Source organism: Coffea arabica, chromosome 2c (assembly GCF_036785885.1).
Source record: "Coffea arabica cultivar ET-39 chromosome 2c, Coffea Arabica ET-39 HiFi, whole genome shotgun sequence".
Classification (NCBI taxonomy): domain Eukaryota; kingdom Viridiplantae; phylum Streptophyta; class Magnoliopsida; order Gentianales; family Rubiaceae; genus Coffea; species Coffea arabica.
This window is the reverse complement of record NC_092312.1, coordinates 21,256,031-21,282,420: the sequence shown is the minus strand read 5'-3', so window position 1 is coordinate 21,282,420 and position 26,390 is coordinate 21,256,031. Positions and strand designations below refer to the sequence as shown.

Sequence of the window (26,390 nt, the reverse complement as noted above, 5' to 3'; positions counted from 1 at the left end):
ATTGTTTAAGAAGCCCAAGAAGTTACCAATGCCCATTTCTGATCGCAGGTTTCAATTTCCCAACTTTCCTCCTTTTTTTTTTTTTTTTTTTTGTCTGACGGAGAATGTCCGGATCAATTCTTACGGGTCCTACTAATCCCACTCCAGTCCAGGAGGAGAGGCCCCTTCCCCCAAACATGATAACCACTGGGACTCGATCCTGATGAGGGAGCTGAACAACGACTTCCAGGGGCTGTCGTGACCAAACGAACTGCCCAGGAGGGGCAATTTCCCAACTTTCCTTATTTATTCTCTTTGTAAAGGTTACTTTTGTAAAGGTTACTATTGTTAGAAAACCTGGTTGTTACTACAGTGTATATTCTTAAAGGGCAATCTGAGTTAACAAATTCGTGGGGTTTTCAGAATCACAAATTTGAGATGAGATACTCGTTGAATAGGAACTTTTAAAGATAGAGGAAAGACGGAATTCGCAGATCAAGCAGCTCAAATAGATATAAGCATCCGTACAGATTCTAACTCGAAGAGAATAAACTTTGCATCAAAACTAGTGACCAACAGGCCAGGCCGCTTGCATGACATCTACATTGACAAGTTCTTGAAGCCTCCCACTACCAGCATAAGAGAGAGGAGGTTCTGAAGCCAATGGCCCTATATTGAAGGGTCAACGTGGTAGTATGGACTTAGAATATCTTCATTCATCCCAAAAATCGAGCTTCCCGCAGCACCACAGACAATACTCTCTTGAAGATGTTCAAAGCCTGGCTATGAACTGGTAATCTCGTCTTCCTTTGCATGGATCACCTTGCCATTAGTTTCAACAACCATGCCATCCTTTCGAGATTAGTCCAAATTTTCATCAGTCCCTCTCCCTCGAATAAGACTTCCTTTTCTGGTTGCTTGACCTGCTCTTTCTAGAGTGCTTGTCAACATTCTGATCATGTGACCCAGACCTGCCATGAGATTTTCTTCTACGTTCATGGTGCTCTTTTGTATCGAGTTTTTCAGGTTCCCAGTGGCCTCCTTTGTCAATGTCCTCATGATGCTCACCAGCATAATCACATTTTCTCGGTTTTCTACTTGAATGGTTATGCTTATGGTATTCTCTCGTATCAACCATTTCAGGTTCCCAGCAGCCTCTTTTGTCAATGTCCTCATTGTGCTTATCAGCGTAATCAGCTTTGCTGGTCTTTCTACCAGAACGGTTGTGTTTGTGGTGTTCTCTTGAATCAACTTTTTCAGTTTCCAAGTGGCCTCTTTCGTCAATGTTCTCATCAGCATAATCAGCTTTTCTGGTCTTTCTACTCGAATGGTTATGCCTGTGGTGTTCTCTTGTATCATCTTTGTCAATTTCACGGCGGCCTCTTGTGTCACTATCCTCGTCCTCATCAGAATAATCGTCTCCTCTGGTCTTCCTTTTACCAGAGCTAGTACGTCTCCAGCCTTTGTGAAGATTGGGTTTAGCATGTTCAGATCCATTCTCGTCATACTTGTCATGTAAACTTTTCCCTGATTCCTGGAGATCACTAGTAAATCCTGCAGCTTCATCTACATGTGTTGATGATTTTCTTGTTTGCACACGGTGACTCTCTATGATCCAATCGGACCAGTCTCCAGCGGAATCACTATCTGAGGCTCCCCTCCTATACAAAAGGTCTCGTGGGGATATACAGTCTTTATTCTCGTGTGAAAACTCCCGGCCAGAATCAGTATAAGTGGATACTTCCTTATTGCAATCACTGTCATTTGCAGTTCCAGATAACGCATGATTTTTTCTTGAGATCTTTTCTGGAATTTTGCGCTTGTCAATTTCTCGACAATCATGTGATTGTGACCTTCTCCTAAAGGGGCTTCTGGAGCTTTCTCTTGTGTTTCTTGTGCTGTAAGAGTACCCATCACCATCTTTTTCTTCATCCAACCAACCTCTATCGAATTCCCTCTCATATTGTCTTCTCTTGCCACGCTGATGGCTCCGGGATTGTCTTTCCTCTTCATATTCTCTTTCATCAGGAACCTCCAGCCTCTTTGTGTCATCACTCCTGTACCTTTTGCTATATTTACTCCTCCTAAACTTGTCTTCTTTGTAATTATCTCTTGGACTACTGTTTGAAGATTTTATTTCTCTAGACAAAGATCTTCGAGAGCGGTATCTGATAACATATTCAAACTTTGTCAGAGGGCAAATAACTAAACTCGAAATTAACACCTAAACCAAATAAATTTCTATCAAGATAAAATTCGTACCCCAACAAGATAGAACTGCCACAGTTGTCATGACAGGGTCACATATATGGTTATGCTTAACAAGAGGCACAGGTGGATGACATGTACTTGCACTAGTCATATACAATGGAAAATATTATGAGCAATTTAACAAAGAAAGACTGATCTATGCTTGTTCCGTTTGACCTTTGTCATTCTCTTTATGGAAACAGAAAAAACCAGGAATGAATCTAACAGTGAAAGACTGGTCCATGCTAGTTGCCTATGGATTTTGTCACTCTTTAAAGAAAGAGAAAACGCAAGGAATGCATTTTCTGCTGCCTATATTCCACAACCTGGCCTTAAATTTTTTTTTGGGAGGAGAAAGAGGAGGGGGGGGGGGGGGTGTATTGAAAATACCATTTCAACAAAATAAATAAAAAGAAGCAGGGTGTATCTTGAATAGCTCCAACAATAAAAAAGGGTGAAAGTTGAAAAATGGAAATTGACCAACCAGGGAGTGAACAACAACCAGCAGGCAAAAGTTTCTTAAGATTAGTGGGCCAAACAGACTCAACATTATATGTCCATTGAGAACAGCAAATTCAACTCTCCCAATAACAATATTAAATGCTATCTATAGCGACAACATACACACCTTTCTTCATCAGCTGTCAAACTTTTGCTGGAGTTCCTACGTTGTCCTTTGGTTTCTTGTTCAACCCATTTGTCATACCCAGACTCGTGTGAATAACCAAACAAAGCAGCCATCCTTTTCACCCAATACTTTGGGGGTGGTTTCTCCCAATCAGCCCACTCATAATCTCCACCAGGATTGCGGAAACAATGAATGAAATTACATGCAGTCCCACGAGAACATGTCTAACAAAAGAAAAGATGTTACATGAGATGACAAGTTGCAGAGAAAACAACTTACATGAGATGACAAGTTACAGAAAATGCCACAACTTTATAAATGAAATGTCTTATGATAACTGATACCCTAAAAGGTTCCGCACTTGCTTCAGATATTATTTGATCCCCAACAGTGTAGCAGAATACAATTGACTGAAGAAATTTAGCAATACCTTGAGCTTTGACTTCATATACTCTCCGCAAATGGCAACTTTCCATCTTGTTACACCAACAAACTCACAATTCACCTAAGAAAAAAAGAAAGCTTGAGAATTTTACCATGTAAGGAGTGGAAACACAGTATTCATGTATTGGCACATAAAACACTAATACGGATGGCTGTTTTCTCCTAAAAATTTATAAATGATCTAAGACAAAGGAGATATTTATATCTCCCTCCAATATATTCGACCATAAGATCAAATGAAGACCGATGATATTCTGGTTGGCTCCCATCATTTTATATAAAAAAAGAAAATCAGTCAACTGCAAAGCATGGACCAATATTTTTTCTAGTCTAGTTAAGAAAATCCCCCAGGCAATACCTGTTTTCCAGCAAAATAACGACCATTGATAAAACGGCGGGCAAGAACTGCAGAATCCAACTCTCGGTAGTGTACGTAGACATTCCCTCGCAAATGATATGAACCATTCCTGCAAACCTACATATATTGCAAAAGGTATGTTGTTGGACTCAAGGACATAAATAAACAAAAACAAGCTCTATTTCATCTAAAAGAAGACAAAATCTCAATGCTTTTCTGCATTTCACTCCTACATCTAGGAAAAGATTTCCATGTCAGCACTAGAGAGGAAAAATTAAAAACTGCACCCTTCTTCCAAATTCCACAAATCAGGAACTTCATTCATGCAATGTGATTTACTACTAAAACTACAGCACAATTATTGCCAAAACCTAGGCTACCAGAACAAACTCCATTTTGGCTGACGCATACCTTGAAGTTAACTATTTCTCCAAATTTCAGAAACTCTGTATGCACATCCTCATAAAATTCTTCATAAGAATGCTCAACCTCCTCCTCAGTATACTGCCAAAAAAAAAAAAAAAGTACAAAAAGGGATTCATAGCATAAACATAAGAAATGCCCAAAAAAATAAAGAGAAATATCAGTAGTAAAAACAAGTCACACAATTGTTGCTGATAAGGTAAAGCAGGGCATGACGTGATTGAAAAATTGAAACAAGATTTTGCAACCATATTTCAACTTCCATGAACATCAAAAACAGCATTTATACAGAAACAGTGATTCCAGTCAGCACCTACAAGCATATTAGGAGTTTTAACAAGTTTTACATGTGCTTAAATACTACTTCACCATTGGATATAAAGAAGTCATACTCCTTTGAGCCTAAACATATTGACATACACTTTCACGTACAAGTGAACTCAGATGGTTTAAATTGCAACCAAGAGAACAGAGAAGCATCTTAATTTCTGAACAAACTCAACAACTCACAACCTTATAATGCACAAAGATAGCCCACATTCATTTAATTGCTTGATATTCTGGTGGAGCTAGTAAATCCCCACCAGATAAGAACTTGAAGCCTTCTTTAACATACTGGTAACACATGTAGAACTAAGCTAGATCGAGATGTTGCATGGATTTAGAATATTAAAAAGACACATTAAATTTCAAACAAGTGGTGATTCATTAGAAAGCAATATTAGGGGTTGTGTATCAACAACCCAAAAAAAGAGGCAGAACTGCTACAACAAATGTGCAAAGAAGAAACAGACAAGTCAAATACTTACAGAGATAATTCCCATACATTCAATTAATGCAACATGGAGAGTTGGAAATTGAGCAAACAAAATATAACTAACCCTGATATTTGGTATTAGCAAGTACCACACCCAGCATGTCTCAATTTAATCAATTTTTACATGCACATGTACTTCTTATTTTGTTGGCAGGAGAAAAGAGTGGTTTCTCGTTAGATACTACAGTAAATGGTTCAATCTCCAATGTTTCATCACATAAAAAAAGGCAAGGGAATAAAATGCATATCATAACATTTCATCATTTGTGAATCAAGCTAGTCTAGAAAAGCTTTTTACTTGAGGCAACAAGATAATCTGAAAAGCTCAACCCAATTTCCTTTCTTGTAAATATATTTAATTAGACCCTTTATACTTTTCACCTCTCCTCCACAACCTATACCCGGAGCAGAGAATTTTGCTACTTCCTATTTTGCCCTCCCCCCATCCCCTCAAAAACAAAAAAAAAAAAGGAAATAACCCCCAATCCATCTAGCAACAATGCTGTAAACTTTTGTGAATGATACACTATTCTGAAGTTAGAATTTTGACCTAATACAAAGAAATCCTTCAGCAATAGCCCTTCTTTTTTTTTTTTTTATCACATGTGACATTCAACAAACAACAAAATATGCTTTCCACTTACAGTCAAGATTGTGTAACTCCCTTCCTCTAGTACAAGTCTGCATAATTCTAAATGCTGTAATTTTCTCAAGCCGCATTTTAGGAACTAGCCAAACTTATTTGGGAGGAGATCATCTCTAAACTGAGGCTTCCCAAAGTGCTAGTATTTGTTAAGAGAAACCGAATTCACAGATGCATAACAATCACATGGTTCATGAGCAATCTCAATAAGTACAACACAACCATCTTAAATCTTTAGAAGAAGAATATAGGCTAAAAGTTACATGGTTCTTAAGCAATCTCGAGCAGCAGAGAGCAGCAATCTTAAATCTTCAGAAGTGGAATATAGGCATAACAAAGAGTTAAAGAATACATTACTTTCCATTTTTTTCCATATTCTTTTTCTCCAGCTAGAAAAACTAAAATCATTTTTTTGGTCAGTTGAAATAGAGACAGTATTAAGGGACCATTATCTACATTAATTTGACTAGCAATCGAATAATTGCATGCTACTATTCAAAAGCAACAGCAAGGTAGAAACAGTGACTTGACGCCAATCAAATTGAACAAACAACAATTCCATCCAATAATAATTCAAGCTTGTGTAGGATACAGATTGGAAATCTTTCAGCTCCAACCAAGCAAGGCATGAGCATGCACCTCCATCAACATGGAGCAGAACCTCTGTAATAATCTGAGTTAAAGAATACAACAAGACAACCTACATAGTGTAATTCACATCAAGGTCTGTATCAAATAACTACACACAATGACAAACCAAATGCTCCTCTAACTCAAAGATAGTAAACCCCCCCCCCCCAAAGGGGGGCCCATTGGAGAAAAGAAAACGGAAATCCTGAAATGCTTAGAAGTTAAGGTAATCAATCACCAGAAGACCACAGCAATTATAATAAGCAAGATTAAACAAAACCCGGGTTGGGGAGGGGGTCACTGCATAAGATAAACTAGGGACAATAATAATATGTTGACCATCTTTTGAGAACATAGCCAGTAAAGCTCGTAAACTTGAGAATAGCAATCAGGATACAAGTACAGCAAGAGAAACTTGGGAAAAGAACATCCAAGTTAAGTCTGCCATTTATTCAGAATATTGACATAGGAAACAAAAAGCCTCAAATGGATACAGAAAATGTCCAAAGGGAAAATTATTCCAATACTTGCTGCATTAACACCTACTGTTAACATATAGAGGCAAGAAGTCTCTCCAATGAAACCAATAAAAAAAAAAACCTTTTGTATAAATAATGCCGTTACAGACAACTTATTTTTTTCAGAAATACAATTAATTGGAAGTACTTTCCTAACAAAATTTTACATTTTTCCCCACTGGAGTAAGTTATCTAAACAGCCAGCAAGAAGTACAGGAAGCATCCATTCACAAGGAAACTCATACACACCGTATGACATCAAAACACAGTATACCTCCTCATAGGAATTTCATAGAAACAAAAAACAAACACTAGAAACTTTGCCAGATAATTATCAAAATGCACCAAAAGGAACATGCAATACACAAAGTTCTGCATACATTAATTAGCAAGGACTTAGATTTGCTGTCGCCCTACGTAAACAAAGAGATCGTCTCTGTGTTCAGTTTGCCAAGTTACCATTGGAACATTCTCCATTTTCTACTAGACTACACCAGAATATCAAGTTAAATGGAATAAACCTCCAGTTTCTGTTCACACCTAAGACACAAGTAGCAATAACTATGTGTATTTAAGTTTAACAACATGTTGACCAGAACTATACTAATAATAATGACTGACTTTGCATGGAAAGAATGAAAGACTGTGGCCAGCCTAAAAATCTGGCCCCAATCCATCAAAAGTAGGCTCCTGACTTCAGAATATGAGAAACAAGTTTGACATGTAATTGCTATCAAAATGCTAAGATACAAAATAACCAATAGTTGAAGTATTTAAGTAGTTCAAAGACAAGAACAGGATACTAGTCACTTCTTAACAGACCTCAAGCCCCTCGTCGTGCTCCCAGGCAAGGCCAGGTCCATTGTACATATTCTTGATGAGCAACGTACAAGATATTTCAGGGTAAAAGTGAACTCTGCTGCATCGAGACCCAAAGCGACAGGCCCCTGTTTTCAGGTGGAATGGACAATGGGCTTTGTCCTGCCATACACCCAGCAAACAAAAAGAGAAAAAGGTATGACTTTCCTCACCAAAAAATAAAATTGAGGAGAGCTAACACAGAAATCATTTTGTAAACAAAAGATAAGGCTTGCCTACACAAATATCAAAAAATCATGTAATCAGACAAAAATGGAGTGAGCAATGGAAGCAGTAACAAAGAGCAAAGACAAAGAAAGTGTACCTGTTCAGTCCCAAAGTTTGGAATTTGCTGAGCAACATTCTCCAACAACTGTTGAGCTGATACGGTTGATGAACTCTTGAAATCAGCAAAAGCTTCAGATTGCGGAGGAAGAGGATTTGATGTTGGTCTATCAGGATCCTGCAATATAACCTTGTCTAAAATGTGTTGCCACAGAGGCAAGGGACAAGAATATATACATAAAAAGTGGAGTAATCTGGAAGTAGAATTTGGACAAATCAGTTAGCAATACCTCTTCCCATTTCTGTTCAGCATCCTTCTTTTTCATTTTGACTTTATTCTTCTTGACAATTATCTCATTTCCCTGCCAAATAATTTCTGGAAGGCCCTCCTCTATATATTCCCACTCGTCTTCACCATTTGCCTCAGTCTGTTATACATGTGTAAGACACACTAGAGGAGTTATTGTACATTTAAATGTATCTTGCACACAGAGGGGGAGGGGGGAATTTTCTATAAGACCCTTAACTTGCATCAAACGATTGCAACTAGTAGACTATTTACCACAATTGCAACTGCTAGACAATTTTCTGATTCTCAAAAATGTTAAGGCTGCAACATGCTAACCTGATAAGGGACTCTTATTCAATTGTGAACCTGAGGTATTACTAAAATTCAGGACAAATAGTTACAGTGCAATAGGGCATGAATCTAAAAGATAAGTCGGCAAAAAGAGTACTTAAGAAAATTATAAGCACGTAAATGTTGCCATTACCTTTTTGATATATGATCTATAGAGAAAAAAGGAGTACTATTCTATTATTCCAAACTTTTTAAGGGGATTGGCAAAAATTTGGCATGTCCAAAGTAACAAAAATGCAACCTATTCTTTAAGTTAAGTTTGATAACTAGCTACCTATGAGACTCAAACTTATTTCAGATAAAAATATCCAGAAAGTTTCCATCACGCTACTAGCAGGCAATGTTGGAAAACAGAAAAACCACAAGCACGCAGCCAAATCCTTCCAAGACATGGGGTCTAAATAGTTCTTTATATAGATAAAAACAAATAAGAGCACAAAAACATCATCAAACAAGAATCACGGCAATGAATAAAATTAACACTTCAAACTCATCATCACAAGTTTCCGTGTCCGTGAGCTTATTAGCTCCATCACCAATTCTACCACGCCATACGAGCATGTGTGGAATAAATTTATTTTCTCTTTTTTCCTATGACATAATGATTCTGACAGTTACACCGTCTTCCTCATTCTGGATTCAACGGGTAAGGAAAGAGGAGGCACTTACACCTCCGGCAAGGCCAGTAAGGGATCAACCTGGTTTGCGCACCTTAATACCTCAACTGAGGCATCTTTACCAGATTTGAGATACTCAAACACATATTCTTTACGCAAATCATCAAAATCAAAAACAAATTTCACGGTAAACCGTAAGTATTCCACAAACTAATTAGCGAGTTCATTATAAGCAACCAGTATGTATCTCTTCATGAAAAATTAATACCTAAGATTGATGTAGTAGCGCATTTCGGACAAAGGCAAATGAAAAAAGTGAACCTGATTCTCTTTTAATTTTAGTTCTTCTTCTATCATTATTCTTCTTTGCTCCTCTTCTTCTTCTTCCTGGGCTTTTTTCCGAGCCAAGGCTTCAAGGAACAGCCGTTCTCTCTCCTCGAATTCTCTCCTTTCCCTTTCTACCCTCTCCCTCTCTCTCTCCTCTTCGAGCTGAAGACGGAGCTGCTCCTCAGGATCGTTTAGTCGAGCTTCCTCTTCTTGCCGCTCCTTCTCTGCTGCCTCCTTCCTCTTCTGCTTCCTCTTCTCCTTCTTCGACGCCTTCCTTTTTTCCTTCCGGCAAATGCTGGCCACCGCCGCAGCCGAGCTCGGCTCACTCATTGAACAACCATCTTTTATTCCTTCTTCCCCTTGCTCCTGTTCTTCTTCCGCCATTGCCAATTCGATTCTTTCAGTCGTCGCAGCACTCTAGGGTTCTGTTGTCGGTGGTGAAAATTAGCAATCCACAGATGTTTGAATTTGTATAAATTTAAAGGGTCTTCCGATTTATACGCATTTGTACTTTTTTTTTTGGGTGAAAAGGGCATAAAACACTTTTTTTTTTTTTAACCAATATTGCCACTGAAGTATAATTAAAAATAATAAAAAAACTGTATTAATTAATCCCCAAATAAGCCGGGAGAGGGGCGCAGTCGAGCAGGTGGTAGATACTACTGAATACCGTGAACAGAAGAATGACAGCTTCCCCAACGACGCCGTTGGGAGCTCCGACCACTACAAACATGGCCAGAGTAACGGGAACTCATCGGACGGTGCTCATAACCGGAGTGAGCAGAGGCTTAGGTAAAGCCTTAGCTTTAGAATTAGCGAAGCGCGGGCACACCGTAATAGGTTGCTCTCGCTCACAGGATAAACTGAATTCTCTCCAAGCCGACCTAGCTGCAGTCTCCACCTCCAATCCTTCTTCTCCAGCGTCTGCCGTTCAAAACAAACACCTTGTCATGAATGTCGACGTGGTACGCATTCTTCACCTATCACTCCTCTTCAGCTGTACTTTTTTATTCATCCTATGAATTTGGTTACAATTTTATGCTCAATTACTTCGTGAAATGTGCAATTCTTTTTCTTTTCCATTGAATTTATCTTTTATCCTGTTTTTTGTGATCAAGTTTAGGTGCACAGGGTGATTTATTTTTTATTCCTTGCACTTTTTTGAAATTTTCTGGTTTTAATATTTTAGAACTCCTAAAAGTTGGATATTGAAAAATGAAACGGAGATGTTTGGTTAAAGTAGTACTATGTACTGCGTAGGAAGTTGTTTTACTTCGAATTTTCCCAATTCCAACTATTATATTGTGTAATGTTCTGGATATTTTTGAATCCGAAGCTAGTAAAATCTGGACATGGGACTGGGAGAATCATATTATGAAACTGAAACATGAAGTGAAACTATCCCGCATAGTTTGCAGGAGGCAGTTGTTTTAGTTTGTTTTTTCAATTTTAATTTTATGTAAACTATTCTGGTAATTCTGCAGCATGAGACTGTAAAAGTTGGATAACAACATTATATGAAATAAAAAAGTGATGTTAAATTTTCATATATAGGTCAGTGGAGGGTGTTGTTTTAGTCCTTGTTCTGGAAGTATGTGTTTTAGCTGATTGGCCTGTTGACCGGCAAGTCAGGCCTTCTGGTGATTACACGTATTTTGCTGAAAACAGATAATGAGAACTTTGTCAAGCTCTTGATCTCTAAAAATGAAGGTGGTGCTGTTATTCTTCTGTTCACCTGTTCCTTCTCATAAATTCCTACACACTGAATTGTGATATATGTGCGGTTGGCATATTGATCGTAAGACTTTCACGTTTATTGTGTAGAGGTCTGATAGCAGTGTTCAAGATTTGGCACGAAGTGTGGTGGAAAAGAAGAGCATTCCTGATATAATAGGTAATTTTTCTGTGCTCTTACTTTTTTTATTGTCCTTGTCTGGACAGGTTCTACATAATTGTAGCACTTTTTGTGATTCAAGTAGAAACGTGTATTAGGTGCTCTATTTCACTTTGAAAGTCGCATGGTAGAGTGGAACAGAGTAACAAAGCAGTGTAACTTTTTACTAGATTTTGCATTATAGTCTTTGGAAGTCTTTTTTGGCTTCAACTTCATTTTGATGGATAGCAATGGAGTGTGATCATTCCTGAGCTGAATTTTATAACTGGACTTGTTTCTTTACTTCAGAAAGTTTTAGTTTATTCCAGTAAATATTTTGTGTCCTCTGATTTTTTCTAGGAAACTTTTGGAATAGTCATAGCCAAAAAAATAGTACTGTCAGTAGTGCCTTTTTACTATAAGACACAGGCATGCCTTGTTTGGGATGGTCTGTACACTTCTGACTGATCCAATTTTCATCCGCAGTACCACCATGTTGCATAAATATGTGTCTTATTCCTCTTCAAATTCCTGATTTTCACATGGTAAAAATGGGCTAAAAATGATAAGTTTCACCGTTATGATACACATGGTAGATCATGAAAACGTAAGATGTATTTTATCTTATTTGAAGGTTCAAGAGAATCCTTGTAGGATGAATGCATTTTAAAATCCATACTTGCCTATCTTTTCGTAGGATAAATGCATTTACTTTTCATTGAGATTGGTTATTAACTTTATCTTCTTGGCAGTAAACAATGCAGGCACTATTAATAGGAACAACAAAATTTGGGATGTTCCTGTGGAAGAGTTTGATACTGTCATCGACACAAATATCAAAGGGATTGCAAACATGTTGCGCCATTTTGTTCCCCTTATGATTGAGCGTAAGCAAGGAGTAATTGTTAATATGTCATCTGGATGGGGAAGATCTGCTGCTGCACAGGTGGAATTAAGTGCTTGATGTTCTAATATGTCAGATTTTTTGGTTGTATATTCTTTCATGACTTTTGGGAGAAGACTGTGACCCACTTAGTATACTTATTTCTCTTTCTTTTTTCATCATCATTTTTATGGACTTTTTTTTTATAACACCATTGAACTCAGATTTGATGTTAACAGGTAGCACCTTATTGTGCTTCAAAATGGGCAGTTGAGGGTCTGACAAGGTCAGTAGCCAAGGAGTTGCCTGTTGGAGTGGCTATTGTTTCACTTAGTCCTGGTGTGATTAACACCGATATGCTTCAATCCTGCTTCGGCAGTTCAGCTTCTTTCTATCAGACGCCTGAGGCTTGGTATAGATCTGTTTTCTTTTTGCCTTGTTACTCTTGTTGAGCATATATTGGAACTTCTAGAAAAGAAGCTGTCACAAGAATTTGATCAAGACTCCAGTTTCTTTTCTTTCCATATAAAGTAAGAAAATAATTCTGGAATGTCTAATGACTCATAGGGAATACTTCTAGGCTCTGTTCTGCCTAGAAAAGAAATGCTGCAAGCCTCGTAGACATGTTTTCTGGAGACTTTGACTCTAGTGGACAAAATTCTAGACATTAAGTCTAAGTTTGTAACAATTTGTTGAGCGTGCAAAACACTTTTTTAAAAAGAAAATAAAAAGCATATATTGAAACTATGGATTTCATGATCCAGTTGCAAACTTCTACGACTAGCTGCACTCGCTATAAGCTTTAGGATTCTAGTCCTCAATGAGTTGATTGCACATGAAAAGTGAAAACCAAGGGGGTTCAACAAATGGAAGTTTGCCAGCATAGCTCGAGCTTCTTAAAGCTCAAAATTTTATCGCATTGTTGATCTGATTTTTTTTTTTTGCACTTGCAACAGGGCTCCAAGGGCAGCTACAATGATACTTAATCTGTCGATGGCTGACAATGGTGCATCCCTTACTGTTTGACTTGCATTTTCTGAGAAGCATTGGTTGTGCAAAGCTCCGTTGAGAGGGAAGGAGTAGGTCCTCTCCTCCTCTTGTCATCATGTATTTCCTCAGAGCTAGAAACATTAACCGTCTTATTGATGATATTCTTTGGTCAATAGGTCTCAAAATTCTGGAGGACTTGTAATCTAAATCGAGTCTAGTTTATCTGCTATAGTGAAAACTATGTATAGAGGGTGGGCCGATTGCCATCAAACATCCTCGTTGACAACGGTGAAACATATACCACCAGTTTGGTTGTGAGATTCAATTCATAGGTGGCATCTAATTTCCTCGTCAACTTGGATTTTGAATGCTTTACGATACCTATAAAGCTAAACCACAACTTCATAAATTTAATGGTTCATAAGTGCATGAGAAAAAGACTAGAAGAATAGGAATATGGTGCTAAACAAGGCATCCTTTTTTTCTCTTCCCGTTTATGCTGATCAAAGAACCCCCCCCCCCCCCCCCCAACTTTATTGGAACGAACACAAAGCTAAAGTGTTCTTTTTCAGGATTTCATTCATGTTAATTCTGAGGATGTGTCTTCAATGGATTCTTTCAATTTCCTCCCTAATGCAAGAGCCAAAGGAGGAGGGACCGCATTCCCAACCTGCCTGTGTTTCTGTTGAATATTACCAGCAAACTGATAGCTGTCTGGAAAGCCCTGCACCCACAACAAGATAATTTGAGCTCTATTAATAATTTTTCAATTGTGACAGACAATTTGGCATCTAGAAAAAATGTCTAATGTTCCATTTACTTGTGAACAGTCCTTAAGGTTTTCTTGTTTTGCTTTCATTTTATAGAGGCAACCATGTCGAAGCTTTGAATACAAAACAAGTAAACCACATTTCAATAGAAAATAAATTTGAAGTGCCTTGAACAAAAAAAATTAATTTGTCAAGTGTTTAGAGATAAAATGGATGAAACATAACGAGAAAATGCTGACCTGAGCTCGAGCATATTCACGCACAGTAAGTATCCTATCTTGAGCAGGATGAAACCATCTTCCAACCTTACCCATAGGTTGAGGATCAGTTATACATGTAGGAAACTTTCCTGCCCAATCCAACCTTCCATATAATCCCTTCCACTGGTTATTTCTTCCTGCTGTCTTGAGCAACCATGAGGGCAGCAAATTAACCACCTTTCCATTTGACAACTCAACCTGCACCAAGTGTGTAAATGGAGACTACAATCATTACAGTATTCCTGTAACATCATGCTACATAAGTTGGAAAATCAAGAAATGGAGATGCATGTATTAGGCAAGTACGATGCAACGTAAAGCCCTCTTGATCAGCATCAAAACTTCCATCAAGGATGAAACGTAATGTACATAGGACAGAACAACTGAAAAATTTCATCGAGAACCAGTAAACTAGAGCAGTTTTGTTAGACTGGAAGAAACAAAAACTAGAGAAAACCAAGAGGATATTTCCACTGTTGGACGAAGAGAACAGGAGGGTACCTGTTTATCTGGAAGGTCATGCCAGTCAGAACCAGGACGTTTTGGGATTTTTCGACACCTTAGGAGGTTTAACTCGTTCATTTCCTTGGAAATGTGGTCTTTTAGATCCTGCATATCTCCTCGAATTTGGTGCTGAAACCAAGAAATAGGTCCACTTTTGTACTGAAGAGTAGGAGAAGAACAGAATGCGACTGTGAGGGATCCATCAGAAACGCAAAGGTAGAAACAGCAAAACTTTGTGAATAGAACAAGAGACTCTACCTCCATTATTGGTTTTAATGCCCCGTTTCTCACTGCGGGGAGTTCTCCAATTGTATCTCTGATGGTGATTGCACGGAATGGAGCACCATTTGCCGTGCTACCAACTGCAGCATAGTGAATATTTCCCCCTAATGGGATCTTGAGTCTTGGGCCTTTGAAAACATACATCGGCTCAGGCCATTCGGGTAGATTTTCTTCAGGGGAAGCTGCCCATATAAATGCCCTTTTACGATTTTGAGAAACTCCATAAGCCCCGGCTTCCAAAATGCCAAACCTCACCTACAGAAGTGTAACAATTATGCACTCTAGGTTATAGTACCAGCTAGTGTGGTAGCTCAAGATTCAAATTTTGCTGCAAAACATAGAATCCATGTTCATGTACCTGGTATCCCATTTCCAGGAGCGATGCCAATGTGAAGCGAAATATTTGCCCTTTGTTAAAGAATATGAAGTTCCTGACGTTCTCAAGGAGAAAGAACTTGGGTCGAAAGTAATCCACAAAGGATAAAAATGCTAATATCATTTCGCATTGGACCTTGCTCCAAGACCTTTCCTTATATCTGTTCATCTTAGAGAACCCCTGCAAAGAGAAAGAAAATCAAGATTGAAGAATCTGCATTTGAAGTTTGTTAATGCACATAGGTTACACATAAGAATTGTTTATGCAGCCACCATGATAACGTTCTGCAATTTTTATTGTCAAGTCCGTGATAATCAATTTTAAGGCACTATTCGCCTTGTTCTATGCGTACTGTGAAATGCCAATAACAAAGTCAAGGACATACTTTGCCTACTCGTACTCTTACTGATACAAAATTTTCTCTTTTTTTCATCTCCTAACATGGAACTGGTTCTAGATACCTGACATGGAGGGCCTCCAATGATGAACTCAACATCCCCAGGTCGCGGCAGACCATCAATTTCCTTTTGCGCAAGTTTTTCAGCCAAATCAGCAGCCTCAGCGGTTGATATACAATCATCTGCGTCCCCACAGACTGTCATGATGGCCCTGCAATTCAATATTTTGATGAACAATACAAAAAAGGATACAAAATAAAAATACAGATATGCAGATGTGCTAATATGAGACGCTAGGTGTAAAATATAATCATCTCTGAACCACATATCTGCCACCAAAATTGGTGCAGTACTAGCTGAAGCAAATAGGAAATTAGAGAAACAGCAGGAAAGACCTTAGGATGACATTGCAATTTCTAGTGAACACTGTCGCATCCGGATGATTTAGTTGAAATGCTTCCGAAGCAGATTTTTCATATTCAATTGCCCATTTTGTCTTTGAAACACCTGTAAGTAGTTTATAAAACTAAGCCTCGAATGTAATGGTCCACATACTTCTTAAGTCCAAGGCACTGTAAAACTTGAGATCACCTGATTGTTCCAAGCCTGAAGATAGGCCACCACAACCAGCAAAGATATCTAGAGTGGCAAGAAACTTGTTACAATCTGCAAACTCTCCATGAAATCCTCTTGCTCCTTTTTTACGCTTCTGTGATGTCCTTCTGTTTACTGCAGTTTTACCTGATTTCCTTGGTGAAAGACTCCGCTTGACTTGAAGTGGTAACTGTGTGGAGCAAGTTTGAAATACATGAAATGCAGAAGAGAAAACTTTCCAATTAATTTGTAAACAGAAAATAAAAATAAAAATAAAAAGAGCCAAGGGATGAAGCATTAGTTTCGAACAGAAATAAATCAGCAGAATGAAAAGAAAAAGGTAAATGACTTTATATTTGAAATGCAACCTATTGGATGAAGGCGGAAAAGAAAAACAACCTTCTGCAAAGCTCCAGAGATAGGGTCATATAGTTGTTCACAGAAGAAAATATGCTGGAAAACATAAGTAGTTGGGATGGGATTCAGATCTTCCTTCTCCCTTACTTCACACTTCCCTTTTACAGCCACAACAGGCACCTTAATCACTTGCTCACTGTAATATATCTGAAATTTTCTAAATTTAGGACAAAATTAGAGCTGCAGTGGTGCATCTATCTCTATCAAAGGGAGGGCGGACATCACTGAGAAATCAATGTATATAAGTAGTCAGGAAATTCCAAAAAATATTATCTTAAAAGACTTGACATCAGTTTTAATCAATATCGCTACTAAAAATATTCACAACCAAGAAGTGTTGTCTGCTTTTAGAAAATGCCCAGGCATGCATAACTCATGCACCTACCAACTTGAAAAATCATTGTCTTCATCCAGTAAAGTTAGCACTTACTAATTTGTATCCAAAAAAAGACGAAATAAGACAATTACCTCTCGGATATCAGAATGGTATGCTGTATCTGCTGAAATATCCTCAGGTCTAAAAAATCTCCGAAGTTTTACTATTGTGGATTCAGGGTCAGCATTTTTAAACGGCTTATGCTGGTCAATCCCCAGAAATTGGCAGACAGTGAATGGTTTAAGAACCACACTTCTTGCATTCTTAGGAGTTTTATCTGTTTCATCAGATATTGAATGGGGGGCTACATAAACGAAGTCATGAATATGATACTTGGTTCCCTTGAAGGTGAAATTGTACCTACTCAGCTTGAATGCCGATGTGTTGCGCAGTTCCTTTATCTTGCAAGAGTAACAATACCCAGTACCAAGGCCCATTGAACTAGTTTTTAGGCATAAGAAAGCACCTCTTTCAGGGCAATACAAACTTCTACAGAAGAATTTCGTTGGCTTCCCTTTGATTTTCTTGTCTGCTACCCTTGCCCTATCAATCTTATAATTATCAGCATTTGTCTTCCGATGTTGATAGCCCCAAGGAACTGATTGAATTTCAGTTGGCATGGTCCCTATGATCTCAGAAAGCCCAAATTCCTGACAATGATTAGTCAAAAACAATTCCCGCTTGTCAGAAACATGTCCAAGAACTGTCTGATATCCTCTAAGCATGAGTCTTCCATGAGCTAATTTTCTGGCATCAGAGTCTTCAAACATGTACTCTATGAAAAACACAGGAGGGCTTTCCTCTGAATCAGCTGTTTTCACTTGTACTGAATCACCCACAGAAACCACAAGTCCATCAAAGTTAGCCCGTTTGTAGAAAACCTCACCTGAAGATGTTTTCCCAACTTCTTCTCCATCCCATCTGACTTTTGTGCTTGCACACTGCGATTTTCCCTTTGGAACACAGTAAAACTTCTTGAAATTCTCATCAAAAATGCTTTTTGTTTCTTGCAACGCTTCAGTATCTTCATAGTTGAAATCTTCAGGCAAGTACTTTGAGCAATACTTGTGCCAAATTCTGCTGATTAGTTTGGTAGTAGTAGCTGGCATTGCTTTTGTCTCTGAGGTTTTGTGTGGTACTGCAGCTTCCAAATTCACATGTTCTTTTTGGCTTGGGAATATCTTTTTCTTTACCAACTTAGTGCGATGTAGTTCTTTCAAATTATCCCTTAGGCCTCTGACAAAAGCACATTTTCTGATAGATGGATCAGGATAGTTTGCAAATTGCTTCAATATAGTTTGCCCATGAACAAATATATACCTCTCAACATCCGCTGAAATGGAGGATACGTAAGCAGGATGCCCCTCGTTGAAATCTGCGAGTCTCTTAATGACTTCTGGAAATGAAAGCCTCGATGCTCTTCTCTGTTCCTTCAACAATTCAGCAATGCTAACAGCTAAAGTTATTGTTTTCAGAACGGGTTCATACCACGGACCATACTGTGTCAATGGGTTTGCCAACCTATACCTGAACACAAATGTAGAGGATCATTTTACCAGTGAAAAGCTCTTATTTCAACAAACTACTAGATGTTGTTCAACCTTGAGCTTTTTATAATTACCCATATTATCATAACTTTACAACTAAATCATGCAGAAGAATTTATGCTGACAGATTCCAAGAATAATCTGTTAAGTAATCATTGAGCGATGGGGAACGAGTAGAAATGATTGCTCATCAGAAATCACAAAAGCTTATTGCATCGTTAGAATTTTCAGGTGAGAATATATAAGGTCCATTAGAGACTAGGTAGCAAAGTAACAAAGAAGTAAAATACTTGGCCTTGTATGGCCTTAAAACTTTCTTACAATGAACATAAATTTAGAGCTTGATCAAAGAAGGATTAGAATATGAAAGCTGACCAGGCTATATCTGTTCGGATTGAGATGGATACTGTTGATGATTTAAAATCAATCTTCCAGTCCTTTATTGTACTCAAGTACACGGGTATTCTGTCAGCGTTTATTACTGTTGGAGATCTTGGAGAATTAGAGCAAGTGTCAAGACAAAATCCGCTTCCATCACCAATTGTGGCAATCCCTGAGCAGTAAATCTGCTGTTCTATTACAGAAGAAGAATTTGATTGAAGGAATTCTAGAGAAATGAACCTCCCATCAAAGCCATACAGACACCAGTTGTGAAGCACATGGTGAGGAAGTTGATCAGCATCATCAGTCTCACCCTTGAATACAGCACGCTCATGTATCTCATTTATACCTCTTTGATAGTATGCTGGTGGTGGATAATTATCTGCTATGTCATACTCAATCTTGGTGGATGAGAAAATCGTACTCTTCCTTCTCTTTAATTTTGTCCTTGTGGATGCTAAACCAGCAGCTTTATCTGAGGCATCCCTAAGGGACACAAGTACAGGTAGATTCCTAAAAATTGTATCATTCTTGGGAGCTGTCTCATCCAAGCCAATAAGTTGATCATGTATGAATCTACCCCATGAAATGATTAGGTCCTTCATAGAGGCTCCACGAGGAACATTTGTTCTTTCTGTCACTGAATGAACAATAGCTGTGAGTAACTGATTAAGACTAAGATTAGGGTTGCCTCCACAAGATTTTGATAGCACTCTATATACCTCTACACATGTACATGCTTTCTGAAAGAAAAGACTGTATTGCTTCTGGTAGACAGTAGCAGGATTAATACATTCATAATCAGCTGCTTCTGTAGAAACCCATATAATGGGTGAGTTATCATCATACCCCGACAATGACCATGATATTATGGGCCCAAATCCTTCACAACGAATCCTTGTCTCCTTTTCATCATCACAAGCATCCTCCAAAGGCAAGATTAGACCTGAAATATATAGATTACGCTCTTCAACCATCTCAACAGGCTGTGGTTCACCAAATTCATCATGAAATACAAAGGCTGTCAACCTTCTATTTGGCAGAAAATCATCCTTGCATACTCTGGTCAATTGTATAGCAGCTGCTTCTTCATTTCGAAATTGAAAACTTTCAGTCTCAACCGTAGTAGATTTATCTGTCAAGAAAATCGCTTTGCAGTGGGAAATGGAGGAGGCAGGATCTTTTTTTGGAATCTTCCTAGAACCACTACCATTGCTTTCTGACCTCTTCCGTTTTAGTGGTTTGGAGCTTGCCTTGGTTTTAGCTCTGGATCTTTTGAGATCTTTGCCCTGTCTTTCTGTCTTCTCCATCTCTGAAACAAACACTAGCATCAAGTTAAGAGAGCAAATAATTTCTCTAAAACAAAAATAGGAAATTTGCAAGAAGAACATTCCTTTATTAGATGGAAAAATGTACTCTGATAAGTGACTGCAGAAGCCTTAAGCCTTACAAGAACAATCACTTCTTAGCCTAGGAAATGACTGACTGCAGAAGCCTAAAGGCTTAAGCAGCTAATACTATTACTGCTTCAGTTGACAAAACAAGGTCTACATTTATTATTATTTTTTTTATCTCTCATAATCTGTATGGTAAAAAACCAAAGCCTACTATGGTAGGTATATTTGGTTTGAAGTTATAATACTTCACCACAGGTAAAAGCTTTTCTGAAGTTTGCAAACTCTCAGTATAATTGTGAACCTTTTATTTGTTTTCAACTGAAGATAATTATAATGATTCAATCTATAATGGCTAATGTCAAATTCAATTGAAGCTTCGGATTCCCTATTATATGAATGAAAGACGAGATGAGCTGTCAGAAAGAACATTAACCGTCGCCTGGGGTGTGCAGTGGAGAATAAGGAAGATAGCATATGGATTTGTATATATGTAACAGGAGGGAGAAAAAAAAATGAGGTAAACTCTCATTAAAAAAAAATCTAAAGAACTAATGCAAATAAAGGTGGAAGAAGATTGGCAGAGAGATGAAGGTCGGTTAAAAGTTTATAGAAGGAAAACAAACTGATGTTCTCAGAGGTTAACATGAAAATGGAAAATACTAAAAGAACTAATTCATAGAGTACATATAGGAACAGATTAAGCATGTTACAGATGTATTTGAGAACAAACACATGCTTGCATGCAGACATGAACCTGTAGGAGAGGGAAATGGAAAAAGGGGCAATCAGAAATGCTAAAAGAACAATGTATTAAGTTTGTTACAGATGCGTTTGCGAGAAAACACATGCTTTCATGCAGACAATAACCTGCAGGCGGGGAAAATGGGCAATTAGAAATGCTAAAAGAACAATGTATTATGCATGTTACAAATGTATTTGAGAAAAAACATATGCTTGCATGCAGACATGAACTTGCAGGAGGAGAAATGGAAAAATGGCCAACCAAAAATGCTGCCATCCTTGAGAACTCTGGCCTTTTGTCTCCTAGTCATCCCTTCCATAATGCAATACTAAACCCTTGTACATAATCCAGAAGTTTTGTCTTTGACTTCAGAAGAACCTTGGGTTTATTACGTGAGAATAACATTTGACTCTCTTGCTTTTGCAGAATCTTATAGTCATTTCTTTCTTGTAACCAGAAAAGCAAATAATCATCACAAAAATATGGTATGCAAATTAATGCCGTTTTGTTTTTGCGTGAATAATCAAACAATTCCAATAATTGGACAAATACAATCTTTCAATTCAATGCACATTGCACATGCAAAAACTTCACAGCTCAAAAAAATTATTTGACAGGAAAAAAGATGAGAATTATATCCCAAACTCATATTAACCAAGAAATTAGTTTATTTCATTAAACAAACACAAAAAGAAAAAGGAAAACAATCAAAAAATTGGAAAGAAAAACAAACAAACCTTTGCTCTTTCTTTTCTGCCACCACCTCTATAGATCCTCTTTCTCTTTTCCCTCTCAAAATCTTCAACCCTCTTCATCCTCTGGACTTTATACAACTTCAACCACTGTGTCATTAACACCCAAATGCGCGAATCAGGCAAAAGGGCATCTCAAATTAATGTGAAAATGAACATAAAAAGAAACTAAATTCATACACAAAATAATGGCAAAAACAAGTAAAGATAATCCCTGATTAATTGAGAAAATCTTACCTGGTTTACGTGGGCTGTGCACAGTTCCACAATAACCATATGTCCGAATATGGTTATGGAGATTCGATTTGATGAGGGCATTGGAGCAAAAGAAGCAGCTTCTGTGAAGAAAGGAAGCTGTTTTGATGCTGCCATGGCTACTCTGGAAAGTGTATAATGAAAAGAAGCCGTTACAATTGAAAAAATAAGCAGTTAGTTTTAAGCCTACAACTGGCGCCAAATTTGGGAAGCCCACGCGCCTGAATTATTTTATCCGAAACCCCTAATTATTTTCACACGTGCACAATTTCAAACCCTAATTCGCACTAAAGGCAATAAGGGGTTAGGCTACTACAGGAAACCATGCACGCGCAAAGAATTGCAGTATTAGACCTTAAAGTTTTGGGACTGTCCCAATTTTTCCCCGGACGTTTATTTGTAGTCCCCCCGAGTTGTTGAAATGCTCAAATGCATCGCTTATCAAGAATTGGCTTTTTTGATTGAACAAATAAAAGTACAACTCATGTAAAAAAAAAAAAAAAAAAAAAGGGCTTGCAGATGTCTATATGAGTTTTATGGAGGTGTGGTATCCACTCTTTATCTGACAAATAAATTATTTTCTTCACATTTATGGATTCCTTATTTTGATTTTTATGCTTCCGTGACATTCAAAATAACACAATAATCTGTCACTAATGACATGCTGATATATGTATTTTTTTTTTTTGCTCTTTTATCGTTTTGTATTCATGCCTTTTGAGAGCGAAACTTAAGCAATCTACAATTTTTATCTTGTTCCTGTGTTTATGTATTTCTATTCCGCTTGCAGTTGACTTTTTACAACTTCTATGGCGGATTTCTTTTTGAAGTTTTCAGCTGATTAAGTCATAATTTCAAAGCATGGAAAGAAATTGAAGACATGATATATACTACCATGACTTATCAGGGCTCCAGTGTTATTGTGGTCTATCAAGCCCTTAGAGGAAAGAAATCATGAATTAAGGTCGTGATTGTTGATTAACTTATCTGGACCAGCACCACAGGGCCATGCATAATATGGGATTATCAAAATCAGCAAATCATTGTAAACATTGGAATCGACCTTTAATATATGTATGGTTACAAAACTGCTCATCCTATGAAATTCTGCAACATTCGTTCATGTCCTTATTTATGCCTCAGTTTAATCACATATTTCAGCTTTGGAAAGCAAACTGCCACCATGTATGATGGGTATCCTGTTAACTGCCAACTTTGGAGAAATCCTACCACCATTAAAAAAAAAAAAGGTGAATGCTGGCTACATTTTGGATCAATAGTTAAAAGGAAAAATCACTTTTCATTGCAGTAAACCATTCGAATGATGCAAAATGTGATTGCCAATTGAAATCTATCTCTTATGCAGATATGTTACAAGGTGAATTCTGAATCGTTTACTATGCCACAGGCAACTAATAATGAAACCTGTCAAATTTAGATCCATACTAACTTCAAAAACTCTGTCCCACTACCTCATAAACTACTCTCTTAAATTTAGAGAAAACTATTCTGGGTGCAACGCAAGGCACATTGTTAGCAATATCGGCCGATACCGATACATATCGGTCGAGTCGTAATTGGAACGGAGGGGATCGGTACAATATCAATCCCAAAACTCGCTCTGACTCTGCCAATATTGGTCGATTCGAATCCGTGATGTATGGTATCGGCCGATATAATTGAATCAGTTCAGGGTCGACTCGAATTTTTTTTTTTTCTTCAAATTATGCCTTTTTTGATATTTTCTAATTTTAGTAATTTTTTCATATTTTTTGGAAACTTTTTTATGCTATAATATGCGTGTCACCTGATATTCAACCGATATGCCACGACGAATGTGGAACAACCGAAACCGCGACATGACCGTGACCCGCGACGGTGAACCATGGCAAGGCCAAACTTCTGGACACGGGCAAAAAAATTGGTACCACGCCTGCGCCTCCTGCCATCAGCTTGTGTGAGCTACTCCTGAATGCCAAATCACATGCATTTCTTGCCAGCGATGAGTCCACGTCGCTCCAAGGTAAGACAAAATTATGAAGATTTTCTGATCATATAAATCTTACACACCTACTTCAATTAACCAAGTGGATCTCCTGATCTGTGAAAACTTAGACAGATTGGGGTGCTCCAAACTTTTGTCAAGAACTCTGCAATTATTTTCTGCAATAAAAATCATAGTTTGAACCTCACATCAATGTGTTTAACCGTTCTTCATATCAGGCCTAGATTGACTGTTGAATTTGGTGATTGGAGTGGAAACATAACTGTTGATTCATATGGAGATGATGCTGAGCAACTCTTTCCATACACAATTCCTGAAATCCAGGAACAAGAAGAAAAGGTAAAATTAACTATTTAACACCACAATATTACTTTCATTTGATTAAATGGTACATCTTTCCACTTGCAATAAGTGGATAGGATGTTCAATACAAAGCAATATAGGAATCTATCAACAACATCACCATTCTTTGCCTCATTAAGAACGACTCATATAGCTACGCATCATCTGCTACTGAAAAGTACACAGCTATTGTGGGTCATCAACTCCTACTCAGCATCAAAGACACCACACCAACAGGAGAAGCAGGAAGCAGCACACAGGCAAGGCAACCTACGGTTGGTACCACACTGAAGAAGAAGAAACTGACATAGAGTTAATGCAGAGTGACACTCACTCTAGCAAAAGCTTTTGTGAAATCTACCAACATTGATGAAACCCTATTGACCACACTGAAAATCACTGAGAGTCCTACAAAGAAGCAACATACCACAAGATCAAAGGATGAGGAGTGATTCTAATGATCTTCCACATGCTAAGACAACTATCTACCTAATTTTGGCATGAATCAAATGCCTATCTGAATTTAGATTAAAAATATTTTGATAACAGGAAATGCACTTGCTCTAAAACTTTGATAGCAGATAATGCACCAAGTAATGGAAAGAAGAGAAAAAGACGATAGTCAACTAAAGGGAAAGAAGCTGGGAGTGTGTGGGGCAAGATGGGGGGATACGTGTGTTTTGGACAGCAACTTAACGATGAATAAGTGTGTTTCGGACAGCAACTTAATGATGCATCAATTGAATTCAGTGGCAATCTTCCCCATGCAGTCAACCTACGGGGCCGGACTGTTGGTCATTACAAGGAGGTGCAATACCGATGGATTGTAGGGTCTGCTGACTTTGGGCTCGTAAAGCCTACTACTGCCTTTGAGATTGCGGGTCTGATGAGAGATGTTGAGATAGATATAGAGATAGATACTCACGAAGGCATCAGCCTTGTTTGTATTTTATCTGGTGCAACTGTTTTTTAGTAGTTCAGATTTGTGCTGGTTTTATCCAAAGAATGCATATTCGTCGTCCCTTCCTAACCAAAGTTCGAGATTGACATATATGATTGCCTACAGATTGTAGTTGTCATGTTTATGATAAGCTTGCACCTATCAAGGTTTTAGCTGCTGAAATCTTCGATTGTGGCTGCAGGTATTAAGTTTTACTTTAGACATCTGTTATTTTAATTGCTACATTTGTGCTGAATCTTCCCCATGAAATGATTGGAACCTTGGTAATGGCTCCATGAAGAACATTTTTTCTTTCTGTCACTGAATGAACGACAGCTGTGAGTAACTGATTAAGACTAGGTTTCTGGTTGCCTCTACACAAGTACATGCTTTCTGGAAGAAAGACTGTATTGCTTCTGCCGGACAGTAGCAAGACATTCATAATCAGCTGTTTCTGTAGAAACCCAAATAATGGGTGAGTTATCATCATATCCCAACAATGACCACGATATTATCGGTCCAAATCCTTCACAACAAATCCTTGTCTCCTTTTCATCATCACAAGGATCCTCCAATGGCAAGATTAGAGCTGAAATATATTATCTTAAAGACTTAACATCAGTTTTAATCAATATCTCTTCCAAAGTATTCACAACGAAGAAGTCTTGTCTGTTTCTTGAAAATGTCCAGGCATGCACAACTTTGTGCACGTACCAACTTGGGAAATCATGATCTTCATCGACTAAAGTTCAAATACAAATGGGATATCCTCAGGTCTAAAAAATCTCTGAAGTTTAACTATTGTGGATTCAGGGTCAGCATTTTTAAACGGCTTATGCCGGTCAATCCCCAGAAATTGGCAGACAGTGAATGGTTTAAGAACCACACT

General features: G+C 37.9%; 3 protein-coding genes across 5 annotated transcripts; 1 reads left to right on the top strand and 2 right to left on the bottom strand.

Moving 5' to 3' along the window:
* Positions 1 to 466: 466 nt before the first annotated feature.
* LOC113731950 (uncharacterized) lies at positions 467 to 9,858 on the bottom strand. 2 transcript variants are annotated; one of them, XM_027257500.2, is made up of 11 exons: positions 9,412 to 9,858; positions 8,124 to 8,261; positions 7,874 to 8,011; positions 7,494 to 7,671; positions 6,135 to 6,205; positions 5,544 to 5,681; positions 4,071 to 4,163; positions 3,660 to 3,776; positions 3,288 to 3,362; positions 2,858 to 3,081; positions 467 to 2,147 (listed from the first exon to the last, which is right to left on the bottom strand). In XM_027257500.2, exons 9-11 carry the CDS (start codon positions 3,303 to 3,305, stop codon positions 857 to 859), a joined length of 1,533 nt encoding a protein of 510 aa, XP_027113301.2. In that variant the 5' UTR covers positions 3,306 to 3,362; positions 3,660 to 3,776; positions 4,071 to 4,163; positions 5,544 to 5,681; positions 6,135 to 6,205; positions 7,494 to 7,671; positions 7,874 to 8,011; positions 8,124 to 8,261; positions 9,412 to 9,858; the 3' UTR covers positions 467 to 856. The 2 variants fall into 2 exon arrangements, with proteins under 2 accessions (XP_027113301.2, XP_027113299.2); XM_027257498.2 differs by lacking the exons at positions 5,544 to 5,681; positions 7,494 to 7,671; positions 7,874 to 8,011; positions 8,124 to 8,261; positions 9,412 to 9,858 and having other exon boundaries at positions 5,806 to 6,203.
* LOC113728771 (DNA (cytosine-5)-methyltransferase 1B-like) lies at positions 9,569 to 22,331 on the bottom strand. Its single transcript, XM_072076817.1, has 15 exons — positions 22,197 to 22,331; positions 21,945 to 22,049; positions 20,667 to 20,766; positions 19,063 to 20,380; positions 17,233 to 18,667; positions 16,747 to 16,911; positions 16,345 to 16,537; positions 16,149 to 16,260; positions 15,817 to 15,964; positions 15,338 to 15,535; positions 14,956 to 15,234; positions 14,695 to 14,856; positions 14,173 to 14,391; positions 13,764 to 13,887; positions 9,569 to 9,646 (listed from the first exon to the last, which is right to left on the bottom strand). Exons 1-15 carry the CDS (start codon positions 22,329 to 22,331, stop codon positions 9,609 to 9,611), a joined length of 4,731 nt encoding a protein of 1,576 aa, XP_071932918.1. The 3' UTR covers positions 9,569 to 9,608.
* On the top strand, positions 9,956 to 13,518 carry LOC140035214 (NADPH-dependent pterin aldehyde reductase-like). 2 transcript variants are annotated; one of them, XR_011839190.1, is made up of 6 exons: positions 9,970 to 10,382; positions 11,242 to 11,311; positions 12,043 to 12,236; positions 12,413 to 12,585; positions 13,130 to 13,252; positions 13,340 to 13,518. XR_011839190.1 is itself a non-coding variant. In XM_072075226.1 (5 exons), the coding sequence occupies exons 1-5, from the start codon at positions 10,101 to 10,103 to the stop codon at positions 13,197 to 13,199; spliced, it is 789 nt and encodes a 262-aa protein (XP_071931327.1). In that variant the 5' UTR covers positions 9,956 to 10,100; the 3' UTR covers positions 13,200 to 13,518. The 2 variants fall into 2 exon arrangements, 1 of the variants encoding a protein (XP_071931327.1); XM_072075226.1 differs by having other exon boundaries at positions 9,956 to 10,382; positions 13,130 to 13,518.
* Positions 22,332 to 26,390: the final 4,059 nt, after the last annotated feature.

What these genes read in the sequence shown, in the direction of transcription:
- LOC140035214 (XM_072075226.1), top strand. Translation starts at nt 10,101, where the DNA reads ATGACAGCTTCCCCAACGACGCCGTTGGGAGCTCCGACCACTACAAAC. An exon ending in GAAGATCTGCTGCTGCACAG is followed by an intron (nt 12,237 to 12,412) that starts GTGGAATTAAGT and finishes TGATGTTAACAG; the next exon opens with GTAGCACCTTATTGTGCTTC. An exon ending in TATCAGACGCCTGAGGCTTG is followed by an intron (nt 12,586 to 13,129) that starts GTATAGATCTGT and finishes CACTTGCAACAG; the next exon opens with GGCTCCAAGGGCAGCTACAA.
- LOC113728771 (XM_072076817.1), bottom strand. Translation starts at nt 22,331, where the DNA reads ATGGCAGCATCAAAACAGCTTCCTTTCTTCACAGAAGCTGCTTCTTTT. An exon ending in AATTGCAATGTCATCCTAAG is followed by an intron (nt 15,965 to 16,148) that starts GTCTTTCCTGCT and finishes ATTGAATTGCAG; the next exon opens with GGCCATCATGACAGTCTGTG. An exon ending in TTGGAGGCCCTCCATGTCAG is followed by an intron (nt 15,536 to 15,816) that starts GTATCTAGAACC and finishes TTCTCTTTGCAG; the next exon opens with GGGTTCTCTAAGATGAACAG.
- LOC113731950 (XM_027257500.2), bottom strand. An exon ending in TTGACAGCTGATGAAGAAAG is followed by an intron (nt 2,148 to 2,857) that starts GTGTGTATGTTG and finishes ATATGTTATCAG; the next exon opens with ATACCGCTCTCGAAGATCTT.